Source organism: Pelodiscus sinensis, chromosome 17 (genome assembly GCF_052426305.1).
Source record: "Pelodiscus sinensis isolate ZL-2025 chromosome 17, ASM5242630v1, whole genome shotgun sequence".
In the NCBI taxonomy this organism is placed as follows: domain Eukaryota; kingdom Metazoa; phylum Chordata; order Testudines; family Trionychidae; genus Pelodiscus; species Pelodiscus sinensis.
This window is the reverse complement of record NC_143068.1, coordinates 30,310,750-30,327,113: the sequence shown is the minus strand read 5'-3', so window position 1 is coordinate 30,327,113 and position 16,364 is coordinate 30,310,750. Positions and strand designations below refer to the sequence as shown.

The 16,364-nt window shown below is 47.1% G+C and overlaps 1 protein-coding gene across 8 annotated transcripts in view; it reads left to right on the top strand.

Annotated features, from left to right (window-relative positions):
* MYT1 (myelin transcription factor 1) overlaps positions 1-16,364 on the top strand; it is a 141,388-nt gene that overhangs the window by 92,472 nt on the left and 32,552 nt on the right. For 2 of the 8 annotated variants that reach the window (XM_075901020.2, XM_089769733.1), the window contains exons 12-17: positions 2,450-2,655; positions 5,162-5,431; positions 7,157-7,311; positions 9,508-9,606; positions 12,402-12,464; positions 12,624-12,692. In XM_075901020.2, the coding sequence (XP_075757135.2) occupies positions 2,450-2,655; positions 5,162-5,431; positions 7,157-7,311; positions 9,508-9,606; positions 12,402-12,464; positions 12,624-12,692 (862 nt within the window). The remainder of the gene's footprint in view (positions 1-2,449; positions 2,656-5,161; positions 5,432-7,156; positions 7,312-9,507; positions 9,607-12,401; positions 12,465-12,623; positions 12,693-16,364) is intronic. The other 6 variants (XM_075901022.2, XM_075901026.2, XM_075901023.2 and 3 more) reach the window with 6 other exon arrangements.

Below are 16,364 nucleotides of genomic sequence, written 5' to 3'. Positions count from 1 at the left end.
GTAGACAAGCCATGAGGCTCTTGGGAGGACATGTTTGAGTGAAGGGGACGGAACAAGCAAGAAGAGCTATCTATGGAGTGTTTTTCCCAAAGGACAGAATCTTTGGCTTCAACTTTGGGGAGAACTGCATCCAGTTTTGGGTACGTTCATCTGAACAATATTCCTAGGTGTAATAAGTTACATAGTCGCTTCCAGTTTGTCCGTAGTATCTTACAGCTCTCATATGCTCCTTCATTCATCCATCTTTTTCTATTCTAGCTAGCTGGCTTATATTTTATCTTTTTAAAAATCTAATATTGAACTAAGATATTCTAACTAATTGTCTCACATTATATTGTGTTAACCATACACCTTCTATTTATCAGTTATCTAATACCTTCTCTATCTTATCTACTTACCACTCTTATCTACCATGACTTGGCAGAGCCCTTGAGAAAAAGAAGCCTCCAATTAGATGCCTGCGTAAAATGAAATGACCAAATAACCCCCCTGAGGAGGGATCTGTGGGTGTAGAAATTGAGATGGACATGGGGGACTAAAACTAGCAAGCATGTTACACCGCTGCAGAGACTGACCAGTGCAAAATCATGCACTTTTACCATTTAATGTTCCTACTCCATTAGCTTCCATGCATGCATGCTGAATCCATCTTTTAAATCATAAAAAAAAAAAAAACGATTTAGGAAACCAGTTTGCAGAAGTCAGCGGCCTCAAGGGGGCTTTCTCTTTGTAGCTAATCCCACTTTCAGAGTCCTGTTTAATCCAGATGCAGCTGCTCTCTGAAAAGTGCTCATGCTTGAAAGCTTCCCGGTTGTTGCACGACAATGGACGCTCCCCTTTATTACAGTACTAAATCTGTAAAGGATCAGACAATGAAATTGGATGGAGGCCAGAGAGCCCAACTGCCACTGTCATCCTGGGTTAGGGCTGATGGAAAAGTAATTTGTTTCCCAGCACAAGTGATTCTCCCGCTGAATAGATTGTGTTATTTGCAATATTTGCAGAGAATTTTCCGGGTAATTGTACTGACAAAAATAATTCTAGCAGCCCCACCAGGATAATCCTTTCTATTTTTTCTCATCACTCATTTTTACTAATTTGCTGATTGCAAGTCCATTAGTGCTAGCAATACTTAGGAAATGGAAAAGCATCGCTGAGTGTACAGTGTGAAATTGAAATTGGCATCTCACCATTCTGGATGTTGTCAGCTTGTGCTTGCAAATACCCCCACCCTACCAAAAGACATGGGTTAAACTGGACTGAAATAAAAAATAAAGCAATGCACAAGGATAACCATTTGGGTAAGACTCCCATGGGTTAGTCAGAGCAACAAGATTAATATGATTGCCAATCATAGCAGGCAAATCTGTTCCTTTCATTAAGGACTTACTTTAAAGAGATCTTCATGCCGAGGGATGTGTGTGCATAACTCCGATTAATGTCAATAAGCATTCTGTGCGCGCACACAGGCACACACCCACACAATGAGAGAGGAAGCAGTCCTCGAAAAGATTAGCAGTTTATATTGTCTTATTTTTAGAGTTCATAATGAGAATAATAAAATTATTTCGCTTTGCTCTGGCACCTTTATCTGAGCTTGTCAAGCTGCTTTGCAAACATAGGCCAAATCTTACAGGCCTTTCGCAGGCAAAACTCCCACTGAAGTTAATGGAGTTTTAGTTGGATAAGGGCAAAAGAAAAATTGACCAAACCCATCAGAGTCTGGCATGTAAATTTGGAACTACAGAGCCCATCCTGCAGCTGGATTCATATGAGAAGACCCTTCCACCTGCATAGAGACATTGACTTCCATGGGGCTCTATGTGGATCCTTCCACAAGGATTGGCCTGTGAGGTCGGGGCCATAATTTATATTGACTTGATTCTGTTCACATCCCACTAGCTTCAATAGGAGTCACAGGTGCTGAGCTCCTTGCAGGTCCAGCGTATATTGTACAGGGCAGTATAGTTTTGGACAGTATGAATGTATTCCAGGAGATTTAATACTGTAACATCATATTACACTGGTATCATCGTCAGAAAGTCATATTTTATAGCTGTGATTAGTGTGGTTTTGCTGTTAAAATATGATTTTAAAAAAGATGGTTGTTCGTATAATTATAAGATAATGCAGAGTTAAAAAGCAGGTATAGATTCACTATTGTTTCCCCTTTGGAAGCCCTCAGGATAGTACAGGCTACAGTATTCTGGGAATTTGATGGTGCAGTCAGATAATGCAGGAACCTTACATCTTAGCATGCCTGGGTGTGAGTTCCTGGCTACTGAAAGCTTCAGTGCTAGGAGCACTGAGTTTGCTGATGGCTTTATAATAGGTACAGAGTTGCCACTGCAGGATGCATATCCACTGAACTCAGTGGCAGGGGATTGATTTGCCTGTGATGTTCATGTGTAAATTTATATATCAGCCCTGTGTTGTTCCCTTTTTGCAGCTAAACCTTTTCCAAAGGCCTCTTCCCCCAGCCACAGCCCTTCCAGCAGTTATGTGAAGAGCACTTCATCTTCCTCTACAGGCTTCGACTACTCTCACGATGCCGAGGCCGCACACATGGCTGCCACCGCCATCTTAAATCTCTCCACCCGCTGCTGGGAGATGCCAGAAAATCTCAGTACCAAGCAGCAGGATTTTCCCAGCAAGGTGAGTGTGGCTCCAAGGAAATGCAGGGGGCTGAGTGTAAAATCCACAGCAGCAAAGAAGACAATGTAAATGGGATGCAGTTGAAAAACGGTTTTCAGATCATTAATTTCGATGTGCTTAAAAGTAGAGCTGGCTGATTTCTGACCTGAGGGAAATGTTGATATTTTCACATCCGTTTTCATCCTGAATCAGAGCGAAATGTCAAAACTTTACACACAACAGAAAGACTCTGAAAAGTTTTGATTTCCAAAATGGCGGAGGCGAGCCCCTGGTGCATGATGGGAGATGTAGTTCTAGTCAAGAAGCCTGACCAATGGGGGAGAAAAAGGTCATGAGGCATCTGTACCATAACTCCCATGAGGCACTGCATCAGCTCAAGTGAATGCAGGTTATTGTCAAACTGACCTTGATGAAATGTTTCATTTTGATTTTTCCCAATGGAAAATCAGGGTGTTTTGTTTTGCTTTGTTTTGTTTTCAAAATGGAAAATGTCAAGTTTGAGGAAGCCACATATTCTGTGGAAAAAAGATTGAGACACAAAATCTCTGTCCAGCTGTACTTGAAGCCTAGAGAGCAATCAGGCCTGCCAACGAGGCGGGGCACAGGACAAATGGGGTAATTGCCCCAGGCCCTTTAAATTGCTCTTGGAGCAGTGAGCCATGCACTCTGAAGCAGCGCTAAGAGCTGGTGGGGCAGGGGAGCGCTGTGCTCTCCGCAGTCCTGAGGCAGCTACCCTTGGCCCCAGTTCTTCTGCTCTCGGGCCAGCCCCTTCCGGGAGCATGGAGCCATCCCCCTCCCTTCCCACATTACCCAGGCAGAGGCTGTCAACTCCATGGGTGCTAATACTATCGGAGCTTCACTTCACAAGACCCTGCCAGTGCAAGGAGCTGAGCATTCCATTTAGTAGCAATGCATCTTTGTACCTCAAGCAACGAAAGGCGCTTAGCCCCATTGAAAGGCACTCAGCACCATGCAAGATGAGGCCTAAACTTAAACATTGGGGCTGTGTCTAGACTGGCCAGTTTTTCCAGAAAATCAGCCGCCTTTCCAGAAAAACTTGCCAGCTGTCTACACTGGCCGCTTGAATTTCTGCAAGAGCACTGACTTCCTACTGTAAGAAATCAGTGCTTTTTGCGAAAATACTATGCTGCTCCCGTTCGGGCAAAAGTCCCTTTTGCGCAAAACTTTTGCGCAAAAGAGCCAGTGTAGACAGCTGAGATTTGTTTTGCGCAAAAAAGCCCCAATCGCGAAAATGGCGATCGGGGCTTTTTTGCGCAAAAGCGCGTCTAGCTTGGCCACGGACGCTTTTCCGTAAAAAGTGCTTTTGTGGAAAAGCATCCGTGCCAATCTAGACACTCTTTTCCGAAAATGCTTTTAACGGAAAACTTTTCCGTTAAAAGCATTTGCGGAAAATCATGCCAGTCTAGACGTAACCTGGGAGTAACACGCTGGGATGATAAAATCACAAGGGCCTGTGCTAAGCACCGTTCCCATTTGTGCTGCATATTGTACATCTTTTGCATGTTAAGCATGTCCTGTGTTGAAGAAAAAAGTCCTTGAGTCTTCATTTGGAAAATTGTCCAGTATCCACAGGGATGTCTGTACACCTTAGCGTGGAGACATGTAATTCTACAAAATACCTGTCTGAGACAACAAGTCCTCTGGCACCTTAAAGAATAATAGACTTATTTGGGCAGTAAGCGTTCATAGGCAAAGACCCTCTTCATCAGATGCATCTTACTCGAAAAAGCTGATGCCCCAATAAATCTGTTGGTCTCTAAGGGTACGTCTAAACTACATGGCTCCGTCGACGGAGCCATGTAGATTTGGTTTTTTTGGCAAAGGCAAATGAAGCCGCGATTTAAATGATCGCGGCTTCATTTACATTTACATAGCTGCCGTGCTGAGCTGACAAACAGCTGATCAGCTGTTTGTCCGCTCAGCGCGCTAGTCTGGACGCTCCCCTGCCGACATCAAAGCCCTTTGTCGGCAGCCCCGGTAAACCTCATCCCACGAGGAATAACGGGGCTGCCGACAAAGGGCTTTGATGTCGGCAGGGGAGCGTCCAGACTAGTGCGCTGAGCGGACAAACAGCTGATCAGCTGTTTGTCGGCTCAGCGCGGTAGCCATGTAAATGTAAATGAAGCCGCGATTATTTAAATCGCGGCTTCATTTGCCTTTGCCTAGCTGTCTAATCTACATGGCTCCGTTGTCAGAGCCATGTAGTCTAGACACAGGCTAAGGTGCCACAGGACCTCTCTGAGGCTTGCCTGAGAGAAGCATCCCTTCCAAACAGACATTGCATTCACCGCTGGGACATATTCCCATGGGACATTTCGGAAATCCCATTCTGCTCCATTCCATCCCCTTGACTGTCAGAGTTTGAGGAAAGAGGGTGGCATGCTCCATATTGCTTCAGGCCCCGGGGGGGGCTCTGTGCACCAAACGAGACACTTAGGAAACTGACTGCCAGCCCTCACCTAGAATGTTGTCCCCCGTCTTTCAGTCTATGGACATTGAGGTGGATGAAAACGGGACTCTGGACTTAAGCATGAACAAGCACCGCAAACGGGAGAGCGCCTTCCCCAGCAGCAGCAGCTGCAGCAGCAGTCCCAGTGTGAAGTCCCCCGATGTGTCCCAACGCCAAAATAGCACGAGTGCCACTAGCAGCACCATGACCTCACCCCAGTCCAGCCAGACCTCCCGTCAGGATGAATGGGATGGCCCTATTGACTACACCAAACCAAATCGTCAGCGGGAGGAGGAGCCAGAGGAGGTAAGCGGTGACGGGACCGTGTACGTCGGTCGCTTTTCCACTGAGAAGCAGGGAGTAATATGTTCCCACTCTAAAGACCAGTGACTCCTGACTTCCTTGGACACTTCACTGTCATTGACTTCAGTGGCAGCAGAGTTAGGCTAGTGCCAAGTTCTTTGAAAAATCTCACCTGTGCATGGGCGGTTGGTGAAGTTAGGTGCTCGGGGAAGTCAGCCCCCAGCCCCACCTCTTCTACTGAGGCCCTGTCCCCCACGGGAGCCAAACTGCCTCTCTGCACCCCCCAACACACACACCATGGGGAAGGGAGGAAGGCAGGCGGATGGGCACACAGCCCCAGCCTCCCTGGCCCTGAAGCACGGGGAGAGCGGAGGGCGCACGGTCTCAGCTTCCCCGCCCTGGAGCACAGAGAGGGCTGGTGCTGCAGGCAGCAAAACTCTGCCTCCAGACAGCCCACGGGCCGAATGTGGACTGGGCCAGGCTGGCGATTTGGGAAAACAATGCCTTCCCCCACCTAGCATATCCACCGCCCATGCACCCATGCTATACTGTGGATAGTTTTACATTCTTTCTCTTCCCCTCTCTGGTGCTTTTTCAACCTCTGTGTTCACTTCTCACTGGGCCCACTTCCTTCTCCAGTTCTTCTGTTTCTGTCAGTTGTTTTCTCCCTCTCTGCTCCTTTTCTCACTGTCTCTCCTGAGTCCAACGCAGGCAGGGATAGGGTTGGAGTTGCATTCGCGTTTTAAGCCCTCTGGCCCAGATCCTTGGGTCGAATCAGCTTGCACCTAGCACAGGACGCAGGGTGAAAGGGGAAACAGCTTTATACCACCTTTCTGTCACCCTGGTTCAGGGGCTGAATCAGCCGCCCAGCATCATTTAGAGCAATCTAGCAGCAGCTCTAAACTATGCAACCTGGAGTAATCCCTTAGGGACTGCTCCCCCAGCCAGGGATCACCACAGTACAATGTGCTTTGACCATGCCCCCACTTACCCCAGCCTGCCACGGAATGCCCCTCCTCAGTGGTTGGCATACAGCTGGCTACATCTGCTTTGCATCACCTGGGAATTGCTTGACATCACATTAGGGCAGGTCTCCTCCTCCTTTATGTTGCCTGAGTGGGGCGGAGAGGCTGGCGCGCTGACTCACCATGTGCACGTGGTGGCAAGGTCAGGCACAGTAAGGTTCCCCGCTCCTGACGGAGAGGTGCCTCGGTCATTGATGATCCAAGCGGAGGGGAGAAATCATCAATTACTTTTTGTTACACTGTAAACTCAGCGGCCTCCTTCTCCTGACAGTCACATCAGGGCAAATCAACAGTGACTCCAGTGAAATTACACTGACAAACAACCCCTGGAAGAAAGACCCGAACCGGGCCTTCGATGTTCACAATTCCTGACAGGAAAGATAATCCGGGGTAGGGTTCTAGCATGCACCTTGGGCCATGTTGGGTCAATTCCCTGCTCCGCCACAGGCTTCCTATGTGACCTTAGATTCACTGCTTAATTGCTCTGTGCCTCAGTTTCCCATTTGTAAAAGAGGGATAATAGCATGGCCCTCGCTCCCAGAGTGGTTGGAAGGATAAATGTACTAAGGATTGTGAGGTACTCTCATGATGGGGGCCATAGAAAGGCTGAAAAATGACTAGATGGACTCTCTTGATCCCTCAGCGCTGCTATGTTCACAGCTTGTGGATCAATAAAAATATTATTCCTGCTGGTTTCTTACAGTCCGAGCCCGCAGCCCATTCTTTTGCCTCCTCTGAAGCAGACGAGCAGGAAGCATCAGAGGAGAACTTTGAAGAACGGAAATACCCAGGGGAGGTTACCTTAACCAACTTCAAGCTTAAATTCCTTCCCAAGGACATCAAGAAAGAGCTCCTCACGTAAGTCCTGCCTTTTTGATAGGGGAGCCAAATTGACATGTATAAAGTGCTCCGGACAGCCAGGAAGGGTGGTGAGGTGGGAATCCATTAACCAAAAAACCCCACGCAACTAAACCGTTCTGCATTGGTTCCAACTGCGATGGTCTTATTTAATCCAAACACTTCAAACCGAAATCTTCAAGAGAAATCTCACCCTCTGATTAGCAAGATGAAGTGTTATCCCAGATGGTCTTCCTAGAACTGTGTGATGATTAAAGGAACCTCCTCAAAAGCGCTGTCGTCCTAGGATTCAGAACAGTGCCTGTAAAAAAGCATAATTTCAGAGAGCATTTCCTTTATATATTTCCCCTTAAAATTAACACGTGTGCCCACTTCCTTCCCTCCTTAGCTAGGAGATCCTGAACTATTCCCTGAAGTCAATGGTGGTCAAGGGAGCCCAGTAACTTTCAAGTGGCACTGAGGAGCCAGTATCATCCTGTTCATAGTGGGGGAGGCAGGTAGGCAGGCAGGCTTACAGCCATCTCAGCCACTGGAATAACATTTTATGGTAACATAGAGCAGTTAGTATAATCCCTTGGAAGAAAGCAATGAAGACCCCGCAATGAATATTATTAAAACAGCACAGCTATACATCCTTGTGCTACCTCTGAGAGGGCCCTGGACCAAACCCCAGACCTGAACGCCCATAGAAACTTGGGGGAGGATCCCTCCCCTGGCGATAAGATCAACAACCCTGGATCACTCATAGAAGTCAGATCCTGACCCAAGATTTGCAAGTAGAGCCCAGCTCTGATCTAAAGAAACGCTGGGGTAAACTGTTTAGGTCAGGGGAGGGCAAAAGGATCTCCGTGAGCCGGATACAGCCCGTCAAGTGAGTTGAGCTGGCCCGCGGAGGCCCTGCTGCGCACCTGCCCCCAGTGAGGGCCTGGGGGCGGTGGGAAGCGTGTGCAGTCTCCTCCTGCCCTGCCCCCGCCTTGCAAGGAGTACACGGTGAGCTCCTGGCAGGGCAGAGGAGACTTTGTGCGCTCCCCTCGCCCCCCAGCCCTGATTGGCCTGGAGGTAAAGGGGGAGTGTGCAAAGTCTCATCCTGCCCTGCGAAGGGCGTGGCACTGCTAAGCACCGCACACTCCTTGCAGGATGAGGGCACAGTGGGAGGAGACTCCATGCTCTCACAGGCCAATCACAGCTGGTAGTTCTCCTTGGGGATGGCAAAGACTTCGCAGCTCCCCCGTCCCCAGGCCAATCAGGATCTGTGGGTGGGGAAGCATGGAAATGACCTGACCCCGCCCCTTCTGCCTAAGGCCCCGCCTCTTTTGAAAATTTCAAAAATTTCTGAAGTGGCTGCTGGTCAAAAATGATTGCCCTCCTGTGGCAGGCTGATCCCCAAACTCAAGTCAACTTTTCAATGGAGCTATTACTCCTGGGTTTATTTCCAAAGTAACTCTGACCTTTGTACATACAAGGTAGGAAGGGCTCAGCAGGGCTTCATTTCACTGACTTCTCTCAGTCTTGCTCATCATTTAGCTATGCAAGCGGGAGGTTTGAAGGGGAGTATGTTATGCTGGGAGGAAACAGGGAGTAAGTGAAGTCCCAGGTGAACAGAGGAAGACAAGATCGAATGCTGCCTACATGAGCAAGACCCATACTAGCACCCATATGCAATGCTTGACATGTTTGTGGTTTTTTTCTGGAAATGGTATGAGTCTCAGTTTCTGGGGTAAGCCAGATATTCAGAGGGAGACTGTTTCATGGTGATGAACAGCTCTGGAAAGGAATCTTCCTGGCATTCGAAGCATCTCTAAGCTTCCTTTCCACACCAGGCACACCCACCCTTTTTGATCCTTCTGATGTCATCTTGAATCGTGGTGCCCCTAGGCATAGCCTGTTCAGGAGCAAACTCACTTGCTGCAGATTTGAGTTTTCATGTCCACATGGTCCCTGGGCCTTCTCAGGATTCTGGTGGCAAGTGTTTGGGGAAGGGTTGTCCACTTCCATCTTGTCTGTGGCCACTCAACCCATCCAAGACTCTAATGCCACATGGCAATATATATTGTTGTTTGAGCATCTGCAAGTTAAGGATAGTTCCAGTGATTATATTTTCTGTTATTGAGAGAGGGACTTAGGGTTGATATATTTTTTCCTTTCTGTCTCTTGGTGTGAGTAACCTATGCATGTGCCCCTTGTCCCATAATGCAGAGGGAGTGGAGGCACCAACAACAGAGGGTATAAAACAAGTTGTTTTGTGGGGCATCAGAAACGGGAGTCCCAGGATCATCATCATGGACAAACTATGAGGTAGTTGTCCTGCCCTAGGACCAAGAATGTCTCCAGTTCCTGTGCACTGTGTTGATGTGGGTTGCTTCTTTATGTTTTCAGCATACAGCCCTCTCCTTGCTCCCCCGACCCATTCTTGGGATTTCTACTCTCCACCACCCTCAAAGGTGCCATGTTTTATACTGCCTTGGACCAGCTCCTGTCGTGATTGCTCTGTGCACCTACCATGGTTGCTCCAGGCTGATACAAGACACTACCTCCCCGTATGGGTTGGGGGTACTGTCTTTGCAGGACTCCCCCAATCCCTTCAGTTTGGGCAGCTCGGGTTAGGATCAGCCTCCAACTTGGGCATCATGAATAACAGAGTCTAACTCTACCATGAAGCCACTGGGCTTGCCTCTTTGTAGAGGGCTGTCCCGAGAATGGGCAACGTGTGTGATGGAAGGGCCAGGAGGGACCCCGTATTACTGCACCGCAGAGGCAGACATCACGCCTGGGGCGCTGCAGTGGGAATGTATGGAGGAGCAGACCTTGTGCCTCTCTTTGGAGGTTAGCTTGTGCTCCAGTGGCCTCTTCCAGCAGCCAGGGAAGGGAAGCTATCTCCATGCCCAAGGTCTGTAGAAGTCCCTTTCCTCAGGGCGCTTTTTAGTGTTGACCACAATAGTCGGACAACAGAATACAGCCGGTCCCCAAGTTACGAACGCATCAATTTACGACCATTCGTATTTACGACCAACCTCCTATACAGCCGGAACCCAAGTTACGAACAAAATCCGCACTTTCGAACAGCTCAGCCGTATGTCAGTGAATGTAATCCGACTTACGAACACATCAAGTTATAACCAAGTTCTCGGAACGTAACTCATTCGTAAGTCGGGGACCGGCTGTAAAACCCCCAGCCAGAATACCCAAAGGCTTCAAAAGACCTTCCCCTGTCATTCCCCTGGACCCAGCTTCTCCTTCCTTACAGACTCCATCCAACCACACGACAGGCCGAGATTACTCAACCTTTTCCAAGTTGCTGCTTTGACCTCATCCCATGGCCTCATTCCACTGGCCACCGCTGAAGGGGGATGGGGTCACGGCCATGTCCTAACCTGTTTGGCATGTTGACTACTACTGGTGGCACGTCTTGGTCCTTATGGAGCACAAGGGATAGAGGAAGATGGATCCTTACAACCCTCACCCTACTTTGGATACTCATGACGTGGGAGCCAGAACCCCAACCCACAGTATTTCATTAGCACTAGTTCCCAGGAACAGTCCTGAAGCCAGGAATCCATATTTAAAGACGGTTTGGCTACCCGGGAGAGTAAGCCCCACCATATGCAAATGGAGCTGTTGAGTCACACACAGCATTACGGATTTTATTTCCTGACTATCACAAAGCCACTGCACCTACTCCATTGGCTATAAGATTCATTGGGAAGCAGTGGGGAGGTAGAGAGAGATCAAATAAAGCCAGGATAACCCATCTGTTGGCAGTATGGCCGGCTCCAAGCGCTCAAGGACTATGAGTAAAGCCCCGGATAGCGTGAGATTTTATTTTAAACTGGGCTCTTTTAATTTGCCTGCAGGTGATGGAACATTTAGGAACATCCATGCTTTCAAGCTTTTCTTTGCTGCAGCCTTGAGTGCAATTTTTCCTCTATTTTTTTCCCATCCCGGTGTGGAATAAATTTTGATATGTGCACTGAGGCATATGCAGATGGGCACCCAGAGAAGCCAACAGCCTTCACAGGCCCCTGGACAAGATGTGGGGGGAAGAGCCAGCTCTGCGCTCCTGGAAGGGGTGGGGCTTTGGGGGGAAGGGATGAGGTTGAGGTTGCCAGCCCTCCATGCCACCTCAAGTTTGGCATGCACGTCCCTCAGCCTTCAGTGCTGCCTGGAGAATGTAGTGCCGTGTTCTGGTGGCAGTTTAAAGGTCTTGGGACTCTGGCAATCACCCTGGACTCCTTTGAATCTCCAGGCCCTGGGGCAACTCCCCCCTTCGCCCTCCTCTCTCAGTGGGCCTGTATGCACCACCAGTAGAAACACAAGCTAGTGGCCGAGGGCGCTCTGCTAATCAGCTGAGTGGCATTTGAATCTCTTCTGGGGGCTTGCCCAAGTGCTCAGCTTACAGGGGACCCTGCTTGAGGGCTAAAAACTGAAAGGAAGCAAGCAAACAGCAATAGCTAAACCATCACCAGTCCGCCATAGTCTAGTTATTTAATTTAGTCCTGCCTTGAGTGCAGGAGACTGGAGTAGATGACCTATTGAGGTCCCCTGCAGTCCTACACTTTTATAATTCTGTGAACACTGAGTTTCGCAGATAATTACCTGATTTCAGCAGCTGGGAGTCCTCGCCAAATGTCACAAGACTGTGATAAAAACCATGAGAACTGGCCATAGTGGATCTGTAAAGCTGCTTTTCCATTTTAGATCCTTCTTTTAAAAACAGCAAACAAAGCTCCCCAAACAAACAATCTTTTTCCTCGGTCTTCATATTTCGCCATAAATTCCTGGAAAGGGGCCTGTGGCCTTTTGGGAACACAGGGAGAACAGGCCAAAAAGGAAGCATTTGGCTTATCTGTACAGATTTCTAACTGGCTGCTAACACAATAAGTCAATACCAAGGCCAACACCAACTTGTGCTAACAAATTCCAGAACACACACCAGTATTTCACCTACCCAAAAAGCCCTAGCCCACGTACCTATCTTTTTTTTTTTAATTTTTTCAACCAAAGAAGCCTTCTTCCCTGTTTTTACCCATGCATGAATCTTTCAATGAATTCATTTCTTTTTGGCACTTACACTTTTTATTATTTTTGTTCAGTTGCCCTACCCCAGGCTGTGATGGCAGCGGACACATCACGGGAAACTATGCCTCTCACCGCAGGTTTGTTGACCTTCTGTTTCAGGTTCTGGCTCTACATAATTTTTTTTTTTAATCGTGTGGATGGTTTGGTTCTGTTTCCTTCTCCCCTTCTTTCGCCCTTCCCCTCTTTTTCCTAATTTATTTTGGGCTTATCCAGATATTCCATCTCTTCTCTTTCAGCCTTTCTGGTTGTCCTCTTGCTGACAAGAGCCTCAGAAACCTCATGGCTGCCCACTCTGCTGACCTCAAGTATGTTTGCGCTGAACTCAAATCTCCTTTTTTCCCCCCTTGTGCTATGCTCTTGCTTTCACCTTACCCCTCATCTTTAGAAAACCCAATCAAAATCTGCCTGCAAGGATCTCCAATGTGTGAGCCAAACATCTTCCCATGGCTAGGGGAAGAAGAAGACGAAAGGTTAAGACGTGATCTTGGCCCATGACTTGGGCTCTTTGGTGCTATGGTACTACAAACAATACATTAGAATAATATTAATAATAAGATAAGAGCATCAGTGCTCAGGAAGTTTCATTCTGAAAGATGGAACTCCATGAAGATGATCAGATGTATGATTTTAACCCCGGGCAGATTTTTGTTGGCCTCAATAGAGATGTGCTATTTTCTTTTCACTTGGTATTCCTTCTGAGTGCCTGTTTCTGTGTAACATTATTATCTTTATCCTAAAAAATTTTATATAGATTAATACAAACCCAGGTAAAGGCTCATTCCATATTGATGTCCCCGACAGAATTGCTGCTGGTAAAATACTTGTTACCCATCAGTATCAGAAAGAAGCTAGTTCTTTGCAAGCAACCCAGCACCCCAAAATTCGGCACATACTTAGGTTGCTGCTCATTATCAAAAAGGGAGATATTTCCATTCCGCTTAATGGGAACTTGATTTGAGAGAGACAGAGCAGAAGCATGATCATTCATAAGGCCAGATTCGCAGCTACTGCGGATAGGCCCGGTTGCATCAAAGCCAATTAACTGGCCCAAAGCCTTTCTTTAGAATTCAGATTTGCGCTGTTTCTGGACATGATCCTGAATTAAGAAATCCATATGTGAGTCCTGCATGCAACTCTACTCTACAGATGGCTTCACCCCTCCCAAGTCCTGATTAACCTTGATGGAGCCAGACTGAGTTTACACTAGCTGATGAGGCGGTTCATGAGGCTTACAGGAGAGTTTGTCAGTTTGTTGTAAGTTTCCTCCCCTAGAGAAAAGTCAGGCCAAGCTGCTAGATTTTTTTTCAAAGGTGCAGCAGGATACTTAATATCCTCCCCCCCCCCCCAAAAAAAAAAACAAAATGTGGAAAACCAAGTGTTGTGAATCATTTTTCTATCTATATTAGATGGAGCCATTTGCTTTCTTGTTGGTTGATTTTAATTTTGCATTCAACAAAGCTTTCAACAGAGTAGTTGGTGGCTATTATTATTAATTGAATTTGTAGGATAGTAGAAGAGGGGCAGGGCTCTTTGTGCTAGGTTTTGCACAGACACATAGCTTAAGTCTTTGCCCAGCAGAACTTACCATCTAAATAGACAAGGCAGAGGGGGTAGGAGGGGAAAGAGAGGAATGGGGAAATCACTTCAATGTTCAGAGGTCACATAGACCGTGGGTAGCAAAGCGGAGACTCGAACCCAGGTCTCCTGTCTATTACACTGCCCCCAAGAGACCAGTCAGGAGGGCTGAGTGACATTTGCACATTTAGATTGTTTCTCTGTGGGAAATGGTGTTTTCAATGAACAAAAATTGTAAAAAGTTCAACTCTTCCTTGAGAAACCAACATCCAACGTCTTCACTTTTTCAATGAAAATTCAGTATTTCTCACGACGGGAAAAAAAATCTAATTTCCAACCAAATCTGCCATTCAGCCTTATCCGAGGACATGTCTAAGTCGTGATGGCCACGTCTATAACAGGGTTCAAAAAAGAACTAGATACATTCATGGAGGTTAGATCCATCGATGGCTTTTAGGCAGGATGGGTGGGAATGGTGTCCCTAGCCTCTGTTTGTCAGAGGCAGGAAATGGGTGACAAGGGAGGGATCACTTGACAATTCCCTGTTCTGTTCACTTCCTCTAGGACACCTGGCATTGCCCGTTGTCAGAAGGCTAGAAGGACCTTTGGTCTGACCTAGTATGGCTGTCTTTATTTTCGACACATGAGCACATGCAAACTGGTCAGTTGCATATAAGCATGGGTAGCCTACACAGAGGAAGGCTTTGCCTCCCCAAACCGCCAGGCATGGCTCCGCCCACACTCCGCCCTTAGAGCACCTGCTGTAGGCGTACTTGTGGGTGGAGTGTTGCTGCCTCCCGAGTGTCTGCACTCCCCGTGTTCCAGGGGCAGAGGATGCTGGGGGCCATACTGCCTCCTCCCTTCCCCATGCTCTGGGGGGCCGGGCAGGTGGGGAGCCACATGGCCTCCTCCCTCACCGGTGCTCTGGGCACCAGGCGGGCTGGGGCACGTGAGCACACTTGCCCCTCCCATCTCTTCCCCTCGCTGTGCGGGGGGGAAGTGGGGGACACACACTTGGCGTGCTGCCCCACCTCCTCCCCTCCCCATGTTGGGAGGCAGGGCCTTAGCAGAGGGAGAGGGGCTGTAGGTGAGGCTAGGAGCCTGCACTGTCCACCCATGCATATAAGCAACTAGCGTATCCACAAATATATAAATACTTGCAAATAGTTTTATAGGTGGTACTTGAGGCTTATGTGCTAAAAATGAAATTCATTTCAACAGGGGGGATTTTTTTCATAGCCAGACTGGTGTAATTTCTTTTGGTTCACATTTTTCCTCGTGTCTGTGCAGATTTTGGGGCCTCTTCCAGAAGTGCCAAGTTAAAAATAGGGATATGGCTTTTAACTATACTGAACTACTTTGGGCCAGGAATGCTTAATGAAAGGATGGGCGGTAAAAATGATAAATATTTTATTCAAAAGCCTAGAGACTGTCCTACCTAATTAGGGACGTTAGCAAAGCAGCTACAGCTGTACATAGTTAGCCCTAGTATTAAAACCTATTCCATCCCCTTAACAACAAAAAAATCCCTGTGGTATTTTAATATTACCCTTTATAGCAATGCCACCTGTGAATCATGAATCTGCAATTGGTTTCCTGGTAGAACTGTTTTTTCCTTCACAAGGGAGGGCCAGGTAAAAGCAGTTTGGATAAAATAAGAACTGAGCTGAAGCACTGAACTAACTCAAATTCAATCCTTTTCTGAGATTTGAGAAGGTTTTGTTTGTGGCGTTTTCTTGGCTTTTGTTTGTTTGGGGTTTTTTTTACATATATTTCTTGGTCCTGACAGTTGCCTCTGACATTTTCCTGTTAGTTTTGGGTAGTTATGCAAATGGCAATACCCATATAAATATGTGTGTGTGTGGGGGGGGGGGGAATGGCTAACTACCTCACAGAACTGGGAACTGAAATTAGTTAATGTTAAATATACAGTTATGGAGCTGGAAAACATGGTATCTAATGGTCAGCACTGAGTAAAATACAGGAAATATTTTTAAAAGAACACTTTGGGGCACCTTTATTTAAGCAATATTCCTCCATGCTTTACATAGTAGCCCAAAGAATGTCCACTAGATTATTTCACCACTGCTAAGAAGCATTACATTCTATTAGCAACCTTGGCCATATTCGCTGTGGATCAGCAAAAAGATATTGATTGCGAGGTTTTTCTGAAACTATAATTTATTCAGAAAATTTGTTAGTCAATAGACACCTCAAACTGACATTTTTCACCTGAACACATTCATGGTCTGGTGCTCACATCAACCTGTGTTACAAACCAGAGGCATCCTGCTTAGTGCTAAATCTCCAAAGCTTATACTATTATTTGTCTTTGCTTCTGTGCTGGTTTAGCACATTTATAAAAGGGAGAAATAGATGCCAAAGATATTATTGATATGATA